At 44.0% G+C, this 20271-nt stretch overlaps 1 protein-coding gene across 3 annotated transcripts; it reads left to right on the forward strand.

The window, feature by feature from the left end:
• The first annotated feature begins 1654 nt into the window (after positions 1-1654).
• Positions 1655-18846, forward strand: LOC127969190 (E3 ubiquitin/ISG15 ligase TRIM25). Of its 3 annotated transcripts, none has more exons than XM_052570989.1 (6): positions 1655-2294; positions 3446-3541; positions 3621-3854; positions 14943-15102; positions 15183-15230; positions 18060-18846. In XM_052570989.1, the coding sequence occupies exons 1-6, from the start codon at positions 1719-1721 to the stop codon at positions 18674-18676; spliced, it is 1731 nt and encodes a 576-aa protein (XP_052426949.1). In that variant the 5' UTR covers positions 1655-1718; the 3' UTR covers positions 18677-18846. The 3 variants fall into 3 exon arrangements, with proteins under 3 accessions (XP_052426949.1, XP_052426957.1, XP_052426966.1); XM_052570997.1 differs by lacking the exon at positions 18060-18846 and adding an exon at positions 16923-17458; XM_052571006.1 differs by lacking the exon at positions 18060-18846 and adding an exon at positions 16944-17458.
• Positions 18847-20271: the final 1425 nt, after the last annotated feature.

Consider the following 20271-nt stretch of genomic DNA (forward strand, 5'->3'; position numbering starts at 1 on the left):
ACATTATAAATGTCTTTATCATTATCCTTGCTAAATAAAGGTATTCATTTATATAATTTATTTTCCAAAAAAAAAAAAAAGCTTTTGAATGGTATAGTGCACGTTACAAAAGCTTTTTATTTCAGATAAATTCTATTGTTCTGACCTTTCTATTTATCAAAGAAACCTGAAAAAAATTCTACTCCGCTTTTTTCAATATCATAATAATAAAAATTTTTTCTTGAGCAGCAAATCAGAATGATTTCTGAAGGATCATGTGACACTAAAGACTGGAGTAATGATGCAGAAAATTCAGCTTTGATCACATAAATCAATTACATTTTAAAATATGTTCATATGTTCAAACATCTCTGTCCCCCTCACTTCTGAAATGATGGCTACGCCCCTGTGCTAATGGCATCGTGTAAGTGTATTAGATTGTTTTTGTATTGGTTTAATTTCCCCATTGTATATTTAGTGATTTATTTCTCATTGTATGAATTAATTTGTTTATCGTGTTCTGTTCTCTTCCTTAGTTTGCTAAGGTTGTTTTATTGTCTTTTGTTTCACTTTGACATTGACCAATCTGTAATTTCTTCAGTTTTTCTTTCTTGTCTGCAAGTCCGTGTTCAGCGGTGGTGTCAACGGTAAAGCCTCAGCCGCCTTAGATATATTTTTGTTATTTTTTTAATTGTAGCTCATTTGAGTGCTCTTCTTACATTGTAGTTATTTAAATGTTTTATCTATTGTGTGATCAATAAACTCTTTTTGTACTGATATCCACCTCTCTTCACCCTCCGTGGTAATGAACCTGTGTGCCCTATTTCCATTGGGTAGTTACTTCCCCTTTCTATAAAAAGGGGTGGCATAGTCAGCTTGTTATACTACATTCCTCCTAACAGTGTCTACACCGGATATGACAGTTGTCATACCTCACCGCAACAGCTAAAGTCTGTCCACACTGGACGTGACAAAGCGACCGTTGAAAATCATTTGAAATTTGTGTCAATATGTCATAAATAGAAAGCAGCAGCAGTTTTCTGTTGGGGATTTGTTGTGTTGCGCTGCACCACATCCAGTGTAGACAGCAACACTGATTATAATGAGTATTTATACAATTATTTTGTTGCGCCACTCTCTTCTGGGGTAGACATGGTGTAAGGGTTTGGTATTGGTAGTTTTAAGAATTGATCCCCCCACCACTACGCTACATTCAACACCCGTCTCCACTGTGACACCTAGTGGTCACTTGCATGTGTTGTGAGATTTTTATTTTGCCACCCCTCGAAACATCTACGCTTCGGGATTTCGACACTGCATCGAAACGTCAGTTTCACTAACAAGAAGTGACACAAGTTTTAAAATATTTTATAAACTTGAATGATTCTGGGCTTTTGACAAAACAAAACAAAAAAAAGGATCCAGATATAATATTTAATCACAAACTAAGTGAAAACATTCCTAAAGAATTAAGAAACTGTTAATCTGAACAGTTTTCAATCTTGCAGTACAAATGTAGTAATTATGATACAGTATTATTGTGGTTTTTAAAGACATTTTCTTGCTTCTCTGTAATTTTTCTCTTGGTGCCTGTGTGAGACTGACATCTAGTGGTTGGCCTGTTTTACACACGTCACACAAACACAGAAACAGGAAACGGTAATCTCCTGTTCAGGGAAAGTGAAACTAAAGTGTAGTCGAGCGGTTGTGTGTTTGTGTCTCTGGATTCAAGCAGTAAAATGGCAGAAGCCAGAATTTCAGTGGATCAAAATGAGTTCATGTGTCCAGTGTGTCTGGATCTCCTGAAGGATCCTGTGACTACTTCCTGTGGACACAGTTACTGTAAGAGCTGTATTACAGATCACTGGGATCAGGAGGATCGGAAGAAAGTCTACAGCTGTCCTCAGTGCAGACAGACCTTCAGTCCAAGACCTGCTTTAGCTAGAAACACTATTCTGGCTGAAGTGGTGGAGAAACTGAAGAAGACTAAACTTCCTGCTGACTGTGACGCTGGAGCTGGAGATGTTAAGTGTGACGTCTGTACTGGAATAAAATATAAAGCCGTCAAGTCCTGTCTGAACTGTCAGGAATCTTACTGTCAATCTCATTTTGATCATCATGAGGAGTTTCATTCACGTAAACCACACAAAGTGACAGAAGCCACTGGACGACTGCAGGAGATGATCTGCCAGAAACATGACAAGCTCCTTGAGGTTTTCTGTCTTACTGATCAGAAATGTATATGTGTGCTGTGTATGGATGAACATAAAAACCACAAAACTGTATCAGCTGCAGCACAGAGGACAGAAAAACAGGTATGAACTTATTCCAGTAGTATCACTGAAAAATATGAAGATTCACGATTTACTTACTCTCATGTTGTTTCAACACATGACATTCTTTGTTCCCAAGGAAAACAAAAATCTCAACCAACAGCAATGAAGACAATGCTTTTCATTTTAGTAATACTACATCCATTTCTTATATGCAGTTGTGGCCAAAAGTGATGTCAGTGAGGATATTTCTAAATATTTGCTTTGGATGATCCTACAAGATCAAAAAATACATAGAAAACAAAAAGGCTCACAGGAAATTAAGCAAACATTAAATACAATAATATAATAAGTTATTAATATTTAATTGGTTCTCCCTTGTTTTTGATGAAAGCACAACTACGCAATATGTGTAAAAAAAAAATCTTATTAATAAAATATTTGAATAAAGGGCGACAATGTCCATTTTCCTAGGCCAGACATAATTTTTGGTCACCATCATCTGGTCACCATAACAGTGTAATAAATGGGAAATAAATGGACACTGCTTGTGATAAAGAAAAAAAATACAACAGTATTGTTTCTTCAGTAATACCACAGTAATATTTTATTCTCTTTCAGTAATGCAACAGTAGCCTATTATTTTTTCAATAAATCTAAAACATGCTTTATGAAAACGCTTAAATTAGCTCAAGTCAACACGAATATTTAATGACTGTTTAGTAATATTTATTAACATTCTAAGTAAATTAAATTAACAAAAATATCTCAATATCATCTTTTGGTTACACAAATATGAATTTGGTAAACCTTGGCCTAAAAAGGCTAGAGTGACAATCCCAGTATCCCATTGAGACACTGCGTCCTCTAGAAGTCACTATGAGGGAACATAGCTAAGGGGGCCAGGAGAACACAATATCCACTTCTTCGTCTGAAGGAGATGAAGCAGGTGTCCCAGAGGCATGGCAAGGGGATGCAGTGTCATGTTCCCTCTCAGGGAACCATGGTTACATGCGTAACCTGAGACATTCCCTCTTGAGGGAACTCGCACTACATCCTCTGAAAGTCACTATGGGGAATGTAATACCAAATCTGCCATGCTGAGGGGAATGCATGCCATGTTATCACAGAGGCAAACACAAAAAAACAACACAGTTTTATGTGACATTTACTATTATCCATTTTTCCTCCAGATGCAGTTGAAGGAGCTGCAGAAGCAGTTCCAGCAGAGAATCCAGCACAGAAAGAAAGATCTTCAGCAGCTGAGAGAGACTGTGGAGTCTTATAAGGTGAGTCTGGAGAAGAAGAGAAGTTTGTCTCTGTCTCAGTTCAGACTCACTGAAGCTGAATCACTGTGTGTCCTAACAGTGCTCTGCACAGACAGCAGTGGAGGACAGTGAGAGGATCTTTACTGAGCTCATCCACTGCATTGAGAGACGCCGCTCAGAGCTGATACGACTGATCAGAGATCAGGAAAAGACTGCAGTGAGTCGAGCTGAAGAACGACTGGAGCGACTGGAGCAGGAGATCAATTATCTGAGGAGGAGAGACGCTGAGCTGGAGCAGCTTTCACACACACAGGATCACATCCAGTTCCTGCAGGTAACACAGCTCTAGAAGAACAGGGTCAGAGTGGACTTGAGCAAACATTTCATGAGTGCAGAATGAGTCTTTGACTGCAGTTTTGTCAGGAATTCTGTCAGGTGATGTTATCCTTTACACAAAGAAAATACATTTCCTTATATATGAATGATCAATATATTAAATGATTTAACAATGTATGGAACATATACAGAGAATTATATTGCAATATACTGAATAACACAAGGAATTGCCGCTTTCAATATAGTGAAAAATATGTGACAATATATTTAGTTATATCATAATATATTTAGTAATACACTTCATGACATATAGATGTACATATAATAAGACATGGTACTGCATGTGTATAAATATATTAAACTCGTGCAAAATATAAAAATATATTTAGTTTTAGTTTATTAATATATTTATAAAAATATATTTACTCGTGCAATGTATACACACATATAGAAATATATAATATAGTGTTTAGATTTTATAATAAGTTACATTATATACAGTATTGTTCAAAATAATAGCAGTACAATGTGACTAACCAGAATAATCAAGGTTTTTTGTATATTTTTTTATTGCTACGTGGCAAACAAGTTACCAGTAGGTTCAGTAGATTCTCAGAAAACAAATGAGACCCAGCATTCATGATATGCACGCTCTTAAGGCTGTGCAATTGGGCAATTAGTTGAATTAGTTGAAAGGGGTGTGTTCAAAAAAATAGCAGTGTGGCATTCAATCACTGAGGTCATCAATTTTGTGAAGAAACAGGTGTGAATCAGGTGGCCCCTATTTAAGGATGAAGCCAACACTTGTTGAACATGCATTTGAAAGCTGAGGAAAATGGGTCGTTCAAGACATTGTTCAGAAGAACAGCGTACTTTGATTAAAAAGTTGATTAGAGAGGGGAAAACCTATAAAGAGGTGCAAAAAATGATAGGCTGTTCAGCTAAAATGATCTCCAATGCCTTAAAATGGAGAGCAAAACCAGAGAGACGTGGAAGAAAACGGAAGACAACCATCAAAATGGATAGAAGAATAACCAGAATGGCAAAGGCTCAGCCAGTGATCACCTCCAGGATGATCAAAGACAGTCTGGAGTTACCTGTAAGTACTGTGACAGTTAGAAGACGTCTGTGTGAAGCTAATCTATTTTCAAGAATCCCCCGCAAAGTCCCTCTGTTAAAAAAAAGGCATGTGCAGAAGAGGTTACAATTTGCCAAAGAACACATCAACTGGCCTAAAGAGAAATGGAGGAACATTTTGTGGACTGATGAGAGTAAAATTGTTCTTTTTGGGTCCAAGGGCCACAGGCAGTTTGTGAGACGACCACCAAACTCTGAATTCAAGCCACAGTACACAGTGAAGACAGTGAAGCATGGAGGTGCAAGCATCATGATATGGGCATGTTTCTCCTACTATGGTGTTGGGCCTATTTATCGCATACCAGGGGTCATGGATCAGTTTGCATATGTTAAAATACTTGAAGAGGTCATGTTGCCCTATGCTGAAGAGGACATGCCCTTGAAATGGTTGTTTCAACAAGACAATGACCCAAAACACACTAGTAAACGGGCAAAGTCTTGGTTCCAAACCAACAAAATTAATGTTATGGAGTGGCCAGCCCAATCTCCAGACCTTAATCCAATTGAGAACTTGTGGGGTGATATCAAAAATGCTGTTTCTGAAGCAAAACCAAGAAATGTGAATGAATTGTGGAATGTTGTTAAAGAATCATGGAGTGGAATAACAGCTGAGAGGTGCCACAAGTTGGTTGACTCCATGCCACACAGATGTCAAGCAGTTTTAAAAAACTGTGGTCATACAACTAAATATTAGTTTAGTGATTCACAGGATTGCTAAATCCCAGAAAAAAAAAATGTTTGTACAAAATAGTTTTGAGTTTGTACAGTCAAAGGTAGACACTGCTATTTTTTTGAACACACCCCTTTCAACTAATTGCCCAATTGCACAGCCTTAAGAGCGTGCATACCATGAATGCTGGGTCTTGTTTGTTTTCTGACAATCTACTGAACCTACTGGTAACTTGTTTGCCACGTAGCAATAAAAAATATACTAAAAACCTTGATTATTCTGGTTAGTCACATTGTACTGCTATTATTTTGAACAATACTGTATGTATATTTTCATATATAGCTAGTCAACAATAGCACAAGCACACAGTGCATAGCAATTACTTTATTAAATATCATATTGTCTTAATGGTGTTCAGCCAGTCTTCAGCCTAACCACAGGCTCTACAAAAACTCAGGAATGCCAGAAACCCTTTAAAAAAAAAAAAAAAAATGGAACATTAAAAAATAACAGATCTCCGCCTATATGAATATTGAGCAAAAACCCATGAAATAACATTTAATTAAACATTTACTCTCCTTAACAGTCAGAAGCCAAGCATGTTGGGAAACAGAAATCTGCTCATTCCATGAATGTGTGTATATATTAGGGACAGTAAGAAGACGGTAAAAAAAGTTAACAATGCAGTGAATTAATATAAAAAAAGTGTGCATCAATACAGGTTGGCATTTGTATCATGATGCATCATTTCTAACATTTGATTGGTAAAAAAACGTATATTCCCATATATTTTTTTTAAGGAAGGGATGTAACATTTTTTGCTAATTATGTCTTCTTACAACATTTTTTATAAACTTGATAACCAGTGTTCACCCAGCTAGATTTTCCAGCGTGTTTTAGTAATGTTCACTAACATTGGGTCAGGTGATCTTCAAATCTGACTTTTATTTTCGTAACTTTTTCCCAAGTCAAGTCAAGTCAAGTCAAGTCTGCTTTATTGTCAATTCTTCCACATGTACAGTACATACATACAGAGAATCTAAATTGCGTTACTCTCAGATCCCCGGTGCACACAGATAACACTAACAGTAGAGCCTAAAAATCGAGAACAAATATATAATATAAGATACAACTATACAATAAGGAAATGTAAAAAAGTAATATAATAAAAAATAAAAGTAAAGTTAAATAAAGTAGCGCAAGGCACATGGCAGATAGAGTGCAAACCAGTGAACAAACAGTGCAGATAAAAAGATTTTTAGTGCAAAAAAAAAAAACCTTATTCAGCCTGATTAAAGTGACAAAAGGGCTCAAGAGCAGTTATTTTATTTAAACTAATGAGGTAGTAGAATGACGTCAGTTCCATGGTGAATTAGGTAGTGAGCAGACCAATGCTGCACAAAGTGACTGGTGCATGTCAACGTATGTTAGTGGAAGGGGGGTGGAAGGATCTGGGGATGTGGGACCTGGGGGGGGGGCGGTCATAGTTCAGTGGTGCCTGGGGCAGAAGAGGGATTGGGGGGGCAAGTTCGGGAGCGAGTTCAGCTTCCTGAAAGCCTGATGGATGAAGCTGTCCTTCAGTCTGCTGGTCCTGGCCTGGAGACTCCGCAGTCTCCTCCCTGATGGCAGCAGACTGAAGAAGCTGTGTGACGGGTGGGTGGGGTCACCTGCAATGCAGAGGGCTTTGCAAGTGAGACGGATTCCATAAATTTCCTGGAGGGAGGGGAGAGAGACACCAATGATCTTCTCAGCTGCTCTCACTATGCGTTGCAGAGTCTTCCGGCAGAACGCGTTGCAGGCGCCATACCACACAGTGATGCAGCTCGTCAGAATGCTCTCGATGGTGCCTCTGTAGAAGGTGTACATGATGGGGGGTGGGGCTCTGGCTCTCCTCAGTTTGTGGAGGAAGTAGAGACGCTGTTGTGATTTCTTGGTCAGTGCTGCGGTGTTGTTGGTCCAGGAGAGGTCCTCTGTGATGTGCACACCCAGGAACTTGGTGCTACTCACTCTCTCCACAGACGCACCGTTGATGGTCAGAGGAACATGCTGAGTGTGCGCTCTCCTGAAGTCACTGCACCACCCGGCCAGGTGGCTCACCTCGCTCCTGTAATCTCTGTTGCTAATGAGACCCACCACAGTTGTGTCATCCGCAAACCTTTTTTTCCAGATGTGTGAGTGCTGAGTGGACGGCAGTGGAGATGGCATCATCGGTCGACCGGTTGGACGATATGCAAACTGGAATGGGTCCAGGGAGGGAGGGAGGGCAGACTTGATGTGGTGCATGACTAGCCGTTTAAAGCACTTCATGAGGATGGGAGTAAGTGCACCAGGATGGTAGTCATTGAAGCAGGATGGAGATGGCTTCTTCGGGACTGGAATGATGGTGGTAGTTTTGAAACATGTGGGAATAACAGCCTGACTAAGTGAGATGTTGAAAATGTCTGTGAAGACATCGGTGAGTTCTGCTGCACAGTCTCTCAGTACACGCCCAGGAATGTTGTCAGGTCCCGGAGCTTTGCATGCATTGATCCTGCTGAAGGATCTCCTCACGCTGTCCAGGGTCAGCGTCGTCACCTGGTCACTGGGAGGAGGTGGAGTCTTCTGTGCAGTGGTGCTGTTTTGTTTCAGGTGTAAGCTCCTCTCTGTGTGGTATAAACAAAGTCTAAAATGTTTTTACCTCTTGTTGGAAAGTTAATGTGTTGGTGTATTTTTGGAAACACACTCTTTAAGTCAGCATGGTTGAAATCACCAGCTATGATGAGAAAAGCATCAGGGTGTGCTGTCTGCTGCTCGCTTTAACATGAAGACCCCAAACAGGAAGTGAGGTTGTAGATTAAAAATGCTTCAGCATAAAGAAATCACAGAAAACCTGCTCTTGCCCTAAGTTTCAGGGCAGAATCAATAGCCGGTTAAAATTTATGAATAATGTTTAATCTATTGTCACGGGGTGAAGAATCACTCGACAAGAGGTGTGTGAATTAAATGCCCTGGAGGGTGGGTTTATTGATAAGTGAAGGGTGCCTGGTGAAGTGTCCTGATCCGCTTTCTGCTGGTTGGTGCTTCCCGTGTGCTCTCCGTGCTCTTCGGTGCCAATCAAGGTGAAAATGGGTGTCCTGACGTGCTCCGAAGTGTGTGGGCTGTCGGTCACTCGCTGCTTTCTGTGAAGGAACGGGAGAGGGATTAGACCAGCGTTGCATTCGGTTCGAGACTCTCTTCTGAGTGCAGTATGTGCTCCTTTTGAGTGTGCTGGCTGATGGGGAGCAGCTGTGACCGATCAGCCGGTGATGAGGACGTGCAGGTGTTCTGCTTTGGTTTCCAGGGCGACGCTGATTCCTCTGGGAGTGCTCGTCACATTCCACCCCCCCCCCTAAGCGTCGTTCTGGTCCTGTGAATACATGTAGACAGTAGGGGTGAAATTAGGGGAGGGGGGGGAATGACCCCAGACAGACCTGCATAAGCTGTCCAGATCCAGGAGAGGCCATCGGCGTTCGCGTTGGCGGCCCCAGCTCGATGGCGGACTTCGAAGTGGAAGTCCTGGAGTGCTAGGAACCAGCGAGTCACCCTGGCGTTGGTGTCCTTGGCGCGGGCCATCCACTGTAGGGGCGCGTGGTCGTTTACCAGGGTGAACTTGCGGCCCAGGAGGTAGTACCGGAGCTCCAGGACTGCCTGATGACCAGGGCTTCCTTCTCCACAGCGGTGTACTTCCTCTCGGCGGGGGACAGCTTCCTGCTGATGTAGATGATCGGATGCTCCTCACCTTCCTGAATTTGGGAGAGGACCGCTCCTAGTCCTGTGTCGGAGGCATCCGTCTGCAGCAGGAAGGGGCAGCTAAAGTCCGGGGCGCGTAGTACCGGCAAGGACGTGAGTGCTGCTTTCACCTGGGAGAAGGCTTCTTCCGCCGACGGGGTCCAGCATACTTTCTCCGGCTGCCCCTTCCTGGTCAGGTCTGTCAGGGGGGCGGCTAAAGAGGAGAAGTTGGGGATAAAACAACGGTAATAACCCGCCAACCCCAAGAAGGCTCGTACCTGGGTCTTGGTCTCGGGTCTTGGGGTGGCGTGGATGGCCTCAACTTTCTTGTCTTGCGGCCGGATGAGTCCACGGCCGACTTGATAGCCCAGGTACTTGGCCCTTAGAGAGGGCTAGGTGGCATTTTCGGGGGCTGGCGGTAAGTCGATCCAGATGTTCGTCCCACGCCTCGGAGTGGACCACGACGTCATCCAGGTAGGCGGCTGCGTAAGCCTGGTGAGGATGTTCATCATCCGCTGGAACGTCGCAGGGGCCCCATGTAGGCCGAAGGGAAGGGTCCGGTACTGCCAGTGGCCACTGGGGGTGGAGAAGGCGGTCTTCAGCTTGGCAGCCTCGGAGAGCGGTACCTGCCAATAGCCCTTGGTGAGGTCTAGGGTACTGATATACCGGAACCTTCCTAGCAGGTCCAGCAGTTCGTCCACCCGAGGCATGGGGTACCCGTCGAATTCGGAGACTTCGTTCAGGTGGCGGAAATCGTTACAAAAGCGGAGGGTGCCATCCGGCTTTGGGACCATCTCAATGGGGCTGGACCACGGACTCCGGGATGGTTCTATTACCCCCAACTTTAGCATCTGTTGGACCTCCTCCTCAATAGCCTGCCGACGAGCCTCCGGGACTCGGTAGGGCCGTTGCCTAACGACGACTCCTGGGGGCGTCCGGATATGGTGTTGAAGCACGTTGGTCTGCCCGGGCTGAGAGGAGAACACATCCTGGAACTGACTGACCAGGTGCTGCAGCTCTGTCTTCTGGGCAGCCGAAAGGTGGGGGTTGACATCCACAACCACAGGCTCGGTGAGGCTCAGGGCAGCTACTTGGTCCCGGGTCCCCACCCATTTCTTTAGGAGGTTGATGTGGTAGAGTTGCTCCGCCTGCCGTCGTCCCGGCTGTCTCAGGCGGTAAGTGACCGGTCCAATCCTCTCCACGACCGAGTAGGGTCCCTTCCAGGAGGCCAGAAATTTGCAGGCAGAGCTGGGGACCAGGACTATGACGCGGTCTCCCGGTTGGAACTTCCGTGGTTGGGGTGCCCGGTCGTAACGACGTTGCTGCACCTGTTGGGCCCTGGTGAAGTGTTCCCGGAGGGTTGACGGCCATACAGGAGCTCGAAGGGGGTGAAGCCAGTTTGGGGAACTTCGCGGATCCCAAAGAGCACGTAGGGGATCATGAGGTCCCAATCCCGCTTGTCCTCCGCCGCCACACGTCTGAGCATTTGCTTGACGGTCTGGTTAAATCTCTCTACGAGCCCATCAGTTTGGGGGTGATAAACAGTGGTCCTCAACTGCTTCACCCGCAGCAGCCGGCAGAGGTCAGCCATTAGCCGGGACATGAAGGGGGTTCCCTGGTCAGTCAGGATCTCCGAGGGGAGGCCGACTCGGCTGGCCAGCAGAAACAGCTCCTGGGCGATGGACTTCGCGGTGGCCTTCCGCAGGGGGACTGCTTCTGGGTACCGGGTGGCATAGTCGACGATGACCAGGATGTGCTCATGCCCTCAGGCAGACTTCAGCAACGGCCCCACTATGTTCATTCCAATCCGCTCGAAGGGCACCTCGATGATAGGCAGCGGGATGAGCGGGCTGGGGGGAGGAGTCCTGGGCGACGTGGCCTGACAGGTCGGGCAGGCTTGGCAGAACATCTTTACCTCAGTGTCCAAGTCCGGCCAATGGAAGCAGTTGCGGATGCGTTGTGCAGTATTGGCTGCCGCGAGGTGTCCTGCCATGGGGTGGGAATGGGCCAGTTCTAGAATGGTCTCGGTCTTGGCTCGAGGCACGACTAGTAACTTTTTCTCCTCCCCCCTACGCTGGGCGACACAATACAGCAGGCCATTCTCTACAACAAAATATGGGAGAGGGTGGGGCCGGGGGAGGACGTCCTCTCCATCTATGACTCGCACCTGGCTCCAACAGTGCTTGAGTCGGTCGTCCTCCCGCTGTTCCTTGGCGAAGGAGCCCCCTCCAGCGGCCTGTTGGTACACATCATAAAACAGATTAGTAGACTGGGAGGGGGCCTCACCTTCTCTCCCACTGTCGGAGACGAGCAGGGCCGGTTGGTGGCGGGGTCCAGGCAGCTGCCTCGGTCTTCAATGATTCCCCTTAGGGCGGGCAGTCTGAGTGGCGGCGGACAGCAGCTTCTCGAAGCCGGGCCAATCCCTTCCAAGCAGTACGGCCACCGGCAGGTCCTTCACCAGGCCTACCTCCACCGGCCAGGTGCCCTGGGGGGACGAAATGACCACCTCACGGGCCGGTACTTGGCGAGTGTCTCCGTGCACACAGGTAATTGGTAGGAAGTTTTTCCGGCCGCTTCGAGGGGCGCACAGTCGCGACTGGATGAGGGTGACCGCACTGCCTGATCCAACAAGGCCCGGAACCGTCTTCCATCCACCTTCACCTCTGCTTCGAGGGCTCCAGCCGGTACTGGGCATGGGCTCATCTCGCGGTGGGGGAACCGTCGGCCTGCTGACTGGTCACGCGGTGCCTTCGAGCGGGCGTCGCTCCTGGACCACCCTCCGGGGGAATGGCGGCAGCTGGTCCCCTGCCCTGCTGTGATGGACAGCCTCCGCCAGCTCGATCGCCTCCACCAGGTCCCGGATGTCACGTGGGTTCCTCATGCCGACGGCCTGTCGGTGGGCGCGAGGCAGTGCGCGCAGGAGGCGATCAACCACCACTCGTTCCGCTACCTGCGTTGGGGTGGGGTTTCCTGCCAACAGCCAGTGCTGGGCGATGCGGCTGAGTTTGGCCGCCTGGGCACGGGCTGGCACCCGAGGCTTGTATTCCCACTCGTGGAACTGCTGGCCGGTGCTCACAGGGGAGAGGCCCAGCCTCGCCAGGATCTCTCGCTTAACTTCGATATAACTGTCGGCACTCGTCAGGGGGAATGAGAAGTAAGCCCTCTGTGCTTCACCGGTGAGGAGGGGTGCCAGCGCACGTGCACACTCGTCCTCTGGCCATCTCTCTCGGTGGGTGGTGTTTTCGAAGACCTGAAGGAAGGCTTCCACATCGTCATCGGCCGTCATCTTAGGTAACAGACGGGTGGCTTGTGCCCGAGGCTCAGGTAGCAGAACGCGCTGGGCTGCAGCTGCCCAGACGGCGGCGAGTTCATCATCCGTCCTGCCCAGGCGAGTGGCGAGGTGTTCCGCTATTTGATGCTGGCGGATGCTTACTTCAGCGAGGCATTGTAAGACGTCCTCCATCGCGGGGACGCGCGTGCCGCCTTCCTAGGTGCTGGTGAAGAAACAGAAACAGGGAAAGAAAGGAAAAAAATTAGGCGTTGGGGCGGTGATCTTGTCGGTGATTCCTCACTGTTATGCCCGCATTCTCCACCATTGTCACGGGGTGAAGAATCACTCGACAAGAGGTGCGTGAATTAAATGCCCCGGAGGGTGGGTTTATTGATAAGTGAAGGGTGCCTGGTGAAGTGTCCTGATCCGCTTTCTGCTGGTTGGTGCTTCCCGTGTGCTCTCCGTGCTCTTCGGTGCCAATCAAGGTGAAAGTGGGTGTCCTGACGTGCTCCAAAGTGTGTGGGCTGTCGGTCACTCGCTGCTTTCTGTGAAGGAACGGGAGAGGGATTAGACCAGCGTTGCATTCGGTTCGAGACCCTCTTCTGAGTGCAGTATGTGCTCCTTTTGTGTGTGCTGGCTGATGGGGAGCAGCTGTGACCGATCAGACGACGTGCAGGTGTTCTGCTCTGGTTTCCAGGGCGACGCTAATTCCTCTTGGAGTGCTCGTCACACTATTTACAGATTTTAAACTTATTTCCTTAGCAAATGTACTCAATCCTACAATGTGACACCACATTACTTGTTACACTGACAATATGTTCTTAGAAGATGTTTTACTATTCAGTTGCATAAAAAATACGTCAAATATACGTCAGAACTGAATTCCGTTCATTCGAATATTTCTCCTTCAGCGTGAAAATCATCTTCTCGCTGTACTCCAAAGTAGAACTAGGAAGCCTGGTACTCGCTGTAGAAGTGCCCCGGCAGCAGAAAGATGCTCTTCCCTCAGCAGTTCCCCGCTGCGGCTATCCAGCAAAACTAAAAGAGCAAATTATGAGCAAATTTTCTTGCTATGTTTGATTCAAAATGTCGCACCATGAATGTGGCTTGTGCAGGGTGGCCCTGGATGCCTCGGATGGGCACAGTGAGTGTGCCACTTGCCTGGGCCGCACCCATACTGAGATTGTGTTCGTTGAGACAGACTGCTCTCACTGCGAGAGCATGAGTCTCGGCTTCCTTCCCTTGAGGATCGCAGTCTTTCATGATAGCGGCCCCGCCCCAGGGGTCTCCCATTTCTCCACTCTCAGGAGCCTCAGAGGAAGACACATCAGCGTCAGAGGGCTGAGCATTTGGGCTTTGCGGAATGCTTCAGCATTGCTTAAAAGTCACAAACTATGCGCCACTTACTGCCCAAGTGTTCCAAACAAGCGGCTGCTTCATGTCTCCAAGAGGCTATGCCCTCTCAACAGCCTGAAAAGCCTGCTCTGTTGCCTGCTCAGCCCAAGCCAGAGCCTGAGCTCCAACAGCGCACTCAAGCCACCAAGCGCTATCCCTTACCCATGAGCCAGGGCCCCCACCCCTTAGTGCCATTGTCCCGCAAAAGCCTTCCCGACTTATTTTTTCAGCATTAATATTATAGATGTGTTAAATATCACTGTAGTAGTATGTCTATATTACACAACATACATTGCCTTATTTAAAAGTGTAAATAACTGAAACATTGAGTTAAAATATTTGAAGTAATTTCCATCATTTTGAAAAATAACAAATATTGTATTTACTTGCTTTGCAAACATTCCCGTAAACACTCCTAATCACTCCAGTCTCCTAATCACTATTAGCAATTACATTTTAATACATCCATCTAAAAACAAATATATTCTTGCATTCATGGAATATATTGTATAAAAAAAAAAAGAGCAGACCACAAATGTGCAGTATATGCTGTTGTTTTTTTCCACATTGTTACAGTGAAATAACAAGGAACAAAGAAAATATAAAGGTAGAAAATAATTCAGTGGACTGAGCGCTTGCCATAGATATTCCTTTTATAGCATGTCAGCAGGATGTTCGATAACAGTATATCATTGTTTGCATATTTCAAACTTCTTTTACCCCTAAGAGAAGAAAAAAAAAGAACTTTGCCATGAGTAGATTGGGTCCTTAATGATAAGTCAACAAGAGCTGCACAAATCTAACAGTAATACAGGTTACTGGGTGAAGCGTGGAGGTGATGAATTCTGAATTTTTTTTTTTTGTAGAGTTTTCAGTCTCTCTCATCACCTCCTGAATCTACAGATGATCCCATCATTCCCTTCAGTTCTCTCTTCTCTTTTGATGGTGTAAGAGAATCTATCCATCAGCTAAGAGCTAAACTTGAGGATTTCTGCAAAAAGGGCCTCAAAAAGATCTCAGACAGAGGTAAAGAACTGGAGATTCATCTGCTCTCAGAAATGAGTCCATCATCATCTTACACTGTTCATGTCTGTTGATTTCCACAGTCACATTCACCACCTTTGTTCCCTGGACCAGAAACGACTTCCTACAATGTAAGTCACAAGCAGAAAACCTCACCGAGTATGTTCATGTTCTTCCTTTATAAGGTAAAATAAAACATGATAGAAGAGATTTAGCATTGATAACACAATTGCACAGTATATCTGGTAAGCTGTACTGAGGTACTGCTGATACACTGATCAGCAGTGGTTCATATAATGTAAGTCAATGGCTGCCGGCACTTTGAGAGTCCAAAAAACATATACAGGCAAAATTAAATTAATACCCGTGGCTCCTGATGATACATTGAGATCTTATGAAGTGAAATAAGTAGGGGTGTAGAAATTAATCGTTGCATCGATGCATCGCGATGCGGACGTGGACAATTCTGCATCGATGCAGTAATAGACCATAATCGATTATAGCCTATGACGTCATTCGCGAGTATTAAAAATGCACTCTCTATTTTTAAATCAGAGCTTGGCTTTTTCCCGCATATGGCACGTGTGTTTTTCTAGAGACAAACGCGGTGGGCTTTACTGCACAGAATATGTGCTGTGAGACATGTGCGCATTGCTAGACAGTGCTTCCACTTGCTGTTATTTTAGTCTTTTACTTTAGATATGTTTTCATTTCTGCCATTTGGAATGTAATACATATTAGATGCACGAAACTCACGTACTAACGGACTTTCATGTGCGCCTTGTATTTGTTTGTCCTGAAGCTCGCGGCTGCGGTTAAATGCACTTGCATCTACTTTTATGATACCAAATTGATGTAAACAGAGTCAGTTATGTTTACAGAACAGGACAAAACATCTGATATGTGGAAATAGATCTGTGCATTAGTGTGAAAGCAGTCTATTAAAGCTGCCAGTGTCTTAATCTCATCAGTAATAATGAAATGGTAATTATGTTGAGAAAAAAAAACCCCATAACTATGATTATCTGTAAACTTGATACTTACAGCACATTTCCAGATACTGAAAGTGCTTTTTGTTTATCACTTGTAATTGTCTTTCCCCCCCTTTATTACTTTATATTTGATTGTATGTTTTGAAGCTCTATTTACTTTTAATTCTTAACAATAATTAATTAATATATATTGATTAATTAACATAATTATATTAAAAAGTAGCCTGCTTACATAATTTAATAAAAATGTACAAAATAAATTTGATATAATCGTGATGCATCGTGATGCATCATATCAAATTGAATCGAATCGTTGACGTGATAATCGTAATCGAATCGTGAAACCAATGCCAATGCACACCCCTAGAAATAAGTTTCTGAAAGTGACATGGTGAAAGTAACGTGACATACAGCCAAGTATGGTGACCCATACTCAGAATTCGTGCTCTGCATTTAACCCATCCAAAGTGCACACACACAGCAGTAAACACACACACACACACACCGTGAACACACACCCGGAGCGGTGGGCAGCCATTTATGCTGCGGCGCCCGGGGAGAAGTTGGGGGTTCGGTGCCTTGCTCAAGGGCCCCTCAGTCATGGTGTTGCCGGTCTGAGACTTTATCCCACAGCCTAAGGGTTAGGAGTCAAAGTCTCTAACCATTAGGCCACGACTTCTCCAGACCATTGTGAATACACATCAGGACCATTTGCCAAGGCTCTGGAGTAGTGGTTGACCGATAAAATGACCGATATATCGGTTGATAATTGCCCTTTTTCAAATATTGACGTACACTGATAAGTTTTCTTGTTTTGCTGATGTGTTTGAGGTGGGACTTTGATTTTGACAGTACTGAACAACAGTTTGTCAGAGATTCGTCACAGTCACTGCAGTCAACATCCAGGACAACAGGACAACATCACAGTCACCTGAGTACTGATTACCCACACCTGTTGTCACCAATCAAGCCACACCACATATGCACACACTTCCCAGTTACTCACCTTCCGGTGTACCGTTTGCATCCTTGGACTGTTCTGGACTCTCTGAGCGATACTCACCAGGAAAGACTTATCTGTTGAATCTCCCACGATCCTCCAACGACTCCACTGATCCTGTTCAGCAATCTCCTACGAATCTGCAAAAGAGACACACCATCAGTCCTCAGATAAGCACAACAGTAACCTTCATTGTGTTGTTCTTCACCTGCATTCACTTCACCAGTTCCTCCATCTGCAATAACTGTTAATAAACCTTCCTGTTTACACTTATCTGTTGTTTCCGGTCTGATCTGTGACAGTTGTTCAGCAAGTTCTTAAAAAATAAGTTCTTAATAAAAAAAAAAAAACACCAGTGATAAAACATTCCCTTATGTAAAAGGTAAATACCCTCAAGGTAAATTGAAGTATTACACTACTCAAATCATAAATTAAAATAAAAAGAAAAATTAATAAAAGAAACATCCTTTGAGTTTCTGTATACTTGAAATCTGAATACAACTTCAGCTAAAATCCCATTCTTTCCCATGTGACTTCTCTCACTGTCATGCAGGCCATGAGGCCTTCAAAACACATCTGGTTTTTATAGTATTAAACTACCTCTACAACTGTTTTCTATAGGATAAATAAAATATTGTAATACAAAGTAATAATGTTGTAAATGTTCAGTTTCTTGCACAGACTGTTTCGCTTCATAATACCTTGATATATCGTCTAAAGCGTTGTCTGTACGTTTTTTTGATTCTCAAAGTGATGGTAACTGTTGACTTGCATTATATGAAACACCAAGGACCACTGTTTCAGCTAAAAAAAATTATTTACTGTTGAAGAAAAAAAAGTCAACTAAATCTTAGCTGGCCTGAGGAAGAGTAAATAAACAGCAGATTTTCATTTTGGGGTGAACTGTGCGGTTAAAAGATCAAATAGATTCATAATTCCAGATTCTGATGTGTTCAATTCTCCATTAGATTCACACCAGCTCACTCTGGATCTGAACACAGTGAATAAACGTCTCTTTCTGGCTGCAAGGAACAGAGTGATTACGTATACTGACGAAGTCCAGCTGTATCCTGATCATCCAGACAGATTTGATGAATATAATCCTCAAGTGTTGTGTAGAGAGAGTGTGTGTGGACGCTGTTACTGGGAGATTGAGTGGAGTGGGATTGTGTGTATATCAGTGGCATATAAGAGCATCAGCAGGAAGGGACAGGGTAAAGAATGTTGGTTTGGATCTAATGATCAGTCCTGGAGTTTGATCTGCTTTCCCTCCAGTTACTCATTCAGACACAATAACAAACATATTCATCTCCATGTGAAGTCCATAAGCAGTAGAATAGGAGTGTTTGTGGATCACAGTGCAGGAACTCTGTCCTTCTACAGCGTCTCCAGAAACAAAATGAGCCTCATCCACACAGTCCAGACCACATTCACTCAGCCACTCTATCCTGGGTTTGGGGTTTATTCTGGGTTTGGTGTTTATACTGGATCAACTGTTTATTCTTGGTTTGGTGTTTATACTGGATCAACTGTTTATTCTGGGAGTAGGGTTGATTATAAATCATCAGTGAAACTGTGTGAATGAATCAGAATAGATTGTAGAGAGATTCTATCCATAATGCTTTGAGCTGCATGATAAATCAGTAACAGTGAGATGTTATTGAGTCTCTTCATGACATTAATACTGCAGCTGAACTTCTGTCACTGAAATAACAGTCAGAATAAATGTGTCAGAAATCCTCATATAGACAGTAAGATCAGTGTGTGTATGTGTGTCTTGCTGAGTGACGATGCATATCTGTGCTTTTTCTCAAACTCTATTTTATTGTCTTTTCACATCAATCATTTGTATTATTACACAAACATGATTGTGAGGAATATGTAATTTTATATTTTATCTTTCATTTGATTTGTGCAGAAACAATAAAACACAGTGACAAATCAGCTTCAGATCATATTTTAATTGATGATGAATATTTAAAATGTCTGAATGCTGTATGAATCATGAATATAATAATTGATTCCTCAAAAGACCGAAATGAGCTTCAGCAGAGTTTCTGACATTAATCATGGCATTGAATAAAATACATTTATTGTAACTACAGTACAAGTGCTGGTCATATAATTAGAATATCATCAAAAAGTTGATTTATTTCACTAATTCCATTCAAAAAGTGAAACTTGTATATTATATTCATTCATTACACAGACTGATATATTTCAAATGTTTATTTCTTTTAATTTTGATGATTATAACTGACAACTAAGGAAAATCCCAAATTCAGTATCTCAGAAAATTAGAATATTGTGAAAAGGTTCCATGCTGAAGACACCCGGTGCCACACTCTAATCAGCTAATTAACTCAAAACACTTGCAAAGGCCTTTAAATGGTCTCTCAGTCTAGTTATGTAGGCTACACAATCATGGGGAAGACTGCTGACTTGACAGTTGTCCAAAAGACAACCATTGACACCTTGCACAAGGAGGGCAAGACACAAAAGGTCATTGCCAGAGCTCTGTGTCCAAGCACATTAATAGAGAGGCGAAGGGAAAGAAAAGATGTGGTAGAAAAAAGTGTACAAGCAATAGGGATAACCGCACCCTGGAGAGGATTATGAAACAAAACCCACTCAAAAATGTGGGGGAGATTCACAAAGAGTGGACTGCAGCTGGAGTCAATGCTTCAAGAACCACTACACACAGACGTATGCAAGACATGGGTTTCAGCTGTTGCATTCCTTGTGTCAAGCCACTCTTGAACAACAGACAGTGTCAGAAGCGTCTCGCCTGGGCTAAAGACAAAAAGGACTGGACTGCTGCTGAGTGGTCCAAAGTTATGTTCTCTGATGAAAGTAAATTTTGCATTTCCTTTGGAAATCAGGGTCCCAGAGTCTGGAGGAAGAGAGGAGAGGCACACAATCCACATTGCTTGAGGTCCAGTGTAAAGTTTCCACAGTCAGTGATGGTGTAGCTGCACTGGGTTGTACATAATTATTAACTCAAATGATATATAGGGAATTTGAATAATTAATCAGGGATATGATTAATACATATATCTCATATGACAGTTACATTAAAATTATTGAAGATGAAAAATAGCTCAATTGCATATATCAATAACTCATTACAAGGCACTGTAATTTACTCATTAATATGTCAATATTCCATTCTTCATATCA

This window comes from Carassius gibelio, chromosome A4 (genome assembly GCF_023724105.1).
Source record: "Carassius gibelio isolate Cgi1373 ecotype wild population from Czech Republic chromosome A4, carGib1.2-hapl.c, whole genome shotgun sequence".
Classification (NCBI taxonomy): Eukaryota; Metazoa; Chordata; class Actinopteri; order Cypriniformes; family Cyprinidae; genus Carassius; species Carassius gibelio.

Coding starts and splice junctions, on each gene's coding strand:
- LOC127969190 (XM_052570989.1), top strand. CDS start 1,719: ATGGCAGAAGCCAGAATTTCAGTGGATCAAAATGAGTTCATGTGTCCA. Junction 3,542..3,620: donor AGACTGTGGAGTCTTATAAG/GTGAGTCTGGAG, acceptor GTGTCCTAACAG/TGCTCTGCACAGACAGCAGT. Junction 15,103..15,182: donor CAAAAAGATCTCAGACAGAG/GTAAAGAACTGG, acceptor TGATTTCCACAG/TCACATTCACCACCTTTGTT.